This window comes from Nicotiana sylvestris, chromosome 5 (genome assembly GCF_000393655.2).
Source record: "Nicotiana sylvestris chromosome 5, ASM39365v2, whole genome shotgun sequence".
In the NCBI taxonomy this organism is placed as follows: domain Eukaryota; kingdom Viridiplantae; phylum Streptophyta; class Magnoliopsida; order Solanales; family Solanaceae; genus Nicotiana; species Nicotiana sylvestris.
Genome location: NC_091061.1, coordinates 117,036,185 through 117,040,138, shown reverse-complemented (window position 1 = coordinate 117,040,138; position 3,954 = coordinate 117,036,185). Strand labels below are relative to the sequence as shown.

Genomic DNA, 3,954 nt, shown 5'->3' with positions numbered 1-3,954 from the left:
GGCTATATTAGTCATCCTATTTATTCAGCACTTCTAGCTTCTAGCAATATTCGGACTACTCCCAGACCTCAGGTTCCTTATTATGCACCGCCATTGTCGATTGTACCTCCTGCAGGGGTACTTTCAGTAGCTAGTCTAGTTGATCAGGTCTGAACCAGTCTCAACAGCCACGTCTGCTAAGGGCTTGTTTTGAGTGTGGTGACACTCGTCATATAGTAGGGATTGCCCTAGACTTAGAAAGGGTGCACCTCCGCATATTTCTTAGGCCCCACCTATTCCATACGGCCCTCAGGCTTCCCAAGCCTTGGTTACTACACCAGTTGCCACTCCACTTGCACATCAAGCTCGAGGCAGAGGTTGGGCAGGTAGAGTTTGCCCTAGAAGGGGAGGCCAGGGCAGATATTATGCTCTTCCAGCTATGACTGAGGTAGTTGCATCTGAATCAATTATCATAGGTATTATTTCGTTTTGTCAAAGAGGGGCTTCAACTTTGTTTGATCCATGCTCAACCTATTCCTATGTGTCATCTTATTTTGCTCCATATTTGGGGAGATTCTATGATTCTCTGAGTTCTCCTATACCTGTGTCTACACCTGTAGGAGATTCCATTATTGTTGATCGTGTGTATCGGTTGTGTTTAATTATTATTAATGGTTGTGAGACCAGAGCCGATCTCTTGGTACTCAATACAGTAAATTTTGATCTTATTTTGGGCATGGACTGGTTGTCGCCCTATCATGCTATTCTCGATTGTCACGCTAAAATCGTGATACTGGCTATGGCAGGATTACCATGGATAGAGTGGAAGGGTGCTTTAAATTATGTTCCTAATAGGGTTATCTCATTTTTAAAGGCTGAGCGTATGGTTGAAAAAGGGTGTGATGCTTATCTAGCCTTTGTGAGAGATGTTAGTGTTGATACTCCTATCGTGGAGTCAATTATGGTGGTGAGAGATTTTCCAAATGTATTTCCAGTGGATCTTCCAGGTATGCCACCCAACAAGGATATTGACTTTGGCATTGATTTTTTACTGGGCACTCAACCCATCTCTATTCCACTATATTGTATGGCCTCACCAGAATTGAAGGAATTAAAAGAGCAGTTACAGGAGTTACTTGATATTGGTTTTGAACGGCCCAATGTATCGCCTTGGGGTGCTCCAGTCTTGTTTATAAAGAAGAAAGATGGTTCCATGCGCATGTATATTGATTATCGACAGTTGAACATGGTTATAGTGAAGAACAGGTACCCATTTCCTCGTATTGATGACCTATTTGATCAATTACAAGGTGCCAGAGGGTTCTCGAAAACTGATTTACGGTCAGGGTATCATCATTTGAAGATTCGGGATTCAGATATTCCCAAGACTGCTTTTAGGACTCGATATGGTCATTACAAGTTCCTTGTAATGTCATTTGGGCTGACCAACACTCGAACAACATTTATGCACTTAATGAATAGTGTATTTTAGCCTTATCTTGACTCATTCGTCATTGTGTTTATTGATGACATTCTGGTGTATTCCTGGAGCCGGAAGGATCATTAGCAGCACCCGAGGACTGTGCTTTAGACTTTGAGAGAAAAGAAGTTGTGTGCAAAATTTCCAAAGTGCAAATTTTGGCTTGATTCAGTTGGATTATTGGGTCATGTAGTGTCAAGAGAGGGGATCCATATAGATCTGATGAAAATTGAAGCAGTGCAGAGTTGACCCAGACCTTCATCAGCTACTGAGATATGGAGTTTCCTTTTTTTGGCAGGGTACTGTCACCAATTTGAAGAGGGTTTCTCATCTATCGCTGAACCTATGACCATATTGACTCAGAAGGGTGCTTCATTCAAGTGGACCGAGGAATGTGAGGTGAGCGTTCAAAAGCTCAAGACAACTTTGAATACAACCCCAGTATTGGTGTTGCTTACAGGTTCAGGGTCATATACTATGTGCTATGATGCGTCACATATCGGTCTTGGTGCAGTGTTGATGCAAGACGGTAGGGTGATTGCCTATGTGTCTAGAGAGTTAAAGCTACATGAAAATAATTATCCAGTCCACAACCTTGAATTAGCAACTATTGTTCATGCCTTGAAGATTTGGCGGCATTATTTGTACGGTGTCTATTGTGAGGTCTATATCGACTATTAGAGTTTGCAATATCTGTTCAAATAGAAAGATCTTAATCTGCGACAACGGAGAGGGTTAGAGCTGCTTAAGGCTTAGATATCAAATCTTGTATCATCCCGGAAGGCTAATGTGGTGGCTGATGCTTTGAGTCGAAAGGCAGAGAGTTTGGGAAGTTTACATATCTACCGGTAGCGGAGAGGCCATTAGCACTGGAGGTCCAGGCTTTAGCCAAACAGTTTGTTATATTGGATGTCTTAGAGGCCAGTCGAATTCTGGCATGTGTGGTTTTTAGTCCTCCTTATATGATCGTATCAGAAATCGTCAATGTGACGACCCCATTTGCTTTTCCTCAAAGACAAGGTTCAGCACGACAATGCCAAAGAGGTCACTATTGGGGATAATGGTGAGTTGGGAATGCAGGACCGGTTATTTGTGCCCGATATAGATGGTCTGCGTGAGCTAATTCTCCAGGAAGCTCAAAGTTCATGGTATTCCATTCATCTGGGTGTTGAGAAGATGTACCAAGGCTTGAAGCAGCTATACTGGTGGAGGAGAATGAAGAAAGACATAATGGATTATGTAGCTTGGTGCCTAAATAGTCAACACGAGAAGTATGAGAACTAATGGCCAGGTGGATTGCTTTAGAAGCTAGAGATTCCAGAGTGAAAATGGGAGAGGATTACTATGGATTTTGTTTGTGGGGTTCCATGAACTCAGAAAAAGTTCGATGTTATTTGGGTGATTGTGGATAGGCTGACCATGTCCGGGCATTTTATTCCAGTTGGTACTACTTATTCTTCCAAGCAGATGGCTCGTGTTTCTGCGAGATTGTTAGGCTTCATGGCATACCTGTATCTATCATCTCTGACCTGGGTACACAGTTTCCATCACGGTTCTGGAGGGACGTATAGCATGAGTTAGGTACTTGAGTTGCATTGAGCACAACATTTCACCCTCAAAGGGACGGATAGTCCGAGCGCACTATCCAGATATAGAGGATATGCTCTGTGTGTGTGTGATGGAGTTTGGAGGTTCTTGGGATCAGTTCTTGCCACTTGCGGAGTTTGCCTACAATAACAGTTATCAGTCGAGAATTCAAATGGCAACGTATGATGCTCTGTATGGTAGGCGGTGTCGGTCTATAGTGGGTTGGTTCGAGGCCGGCAAGTCTAGATTATTAGGTACAGACTAGGTTCAGGATACTTTGGAGAAGGTTAAGGTGATTCAGGATAGACTTCGCACAGCCCAGTCCAGACATAAGAGTTATGCTGATCAAAAGGTTCGCAATGTTCTATTCATGGTTGGACTGCGGGTCTTGCTCTAGGTTTTGCCTATGAAGGGAAGTATGAGGTACGGAAAGAAAGGCAAGCTGAACCCAAGGTTTATTGGCCCATTTGAAGTTTTGCGGCGAGTTGGGGAGGTTGCTTATGATCTTTCCTTGACTACCAGTCTAGTAGGAGTTCATCCGATATTCCATGTTTCTATGCTCTGAAACTATCACGGTGATCCGTCTCATATGTTGGATTTCAACTTAGTCCAGTTGGACAAGGATCTATCTTACGTTGAGCAGCCGGTGGCTATTTCGGATAGGCAGGTTCGAAAGCTGATATCAACGAAAATTGCTTCAGTGGAGGTTCAGTGGAGGGGTCAGCCGGTTGAGGAGGCGACTTGGGAGGCAGAGCATGATATGCACAGCCGTTATCCTCATCTTTTCACCACTTCAGGTATATCTCTATGCTCGTTCGAGGACGAACAATTGTTTTAAGTGGGGCAGGATGTAACGAATCGGCCGTTCATTTTGTGAGTAATAGCCCTGATCCCCTATTTACTGCCTC

General features: G+C 43.6%; 1 protein-coding gene across 1 annotated transcript; it reads left to right on the top strand.

Moving 5' to 3' along the window:
- Window positions 1-418: 418 nt before the first annotated feature.
- On the top strand, window positions 419-2,743 carry LOC138869212 (uncharacterized). Its single transcript, XM_070146813.1, has 3 exons — window positions 419-1,388; window positions 1,758-1,988; window positions 2,475-2,743. Exons 1-3 carry the CDS (start codon window positions 419-421, stop codon window positions 2,741-2,743), a joined length of 1,470 nt encoding a protein of 489 aa, XP_070002914.1.
- Window positions 2,744-3,954: the final 1,211 nt, after the last annotated feature.

What these genes read in the sequence shown, in the direction of transcription:
- LOC138869212 (XM_070146813.1), top strand. Translation starts at nt 419, where the DNA reads ATGACTGAGGTAGTTGCATCTGAATCAATTATCATAGGTATTATTTCG. An exon ending in TGCTTTTAGGACTCGATATG is followed by an intron (nt 1,389 to 1,757) that starts GTCATTACAAGT and finishes TTTTTTTGGCAG; the next exon opens with GGTACTGTCACCAATTTGAA. An exon ending in TGCAGTGTTGATGCAAGACG is followed by an intron (nt 1,989 to 2,474) that starts GTAGGGTGATTG and finishes TTTTCCTCAAAG; the next exon opens with ACAAGGTTCAGCACGACAAT.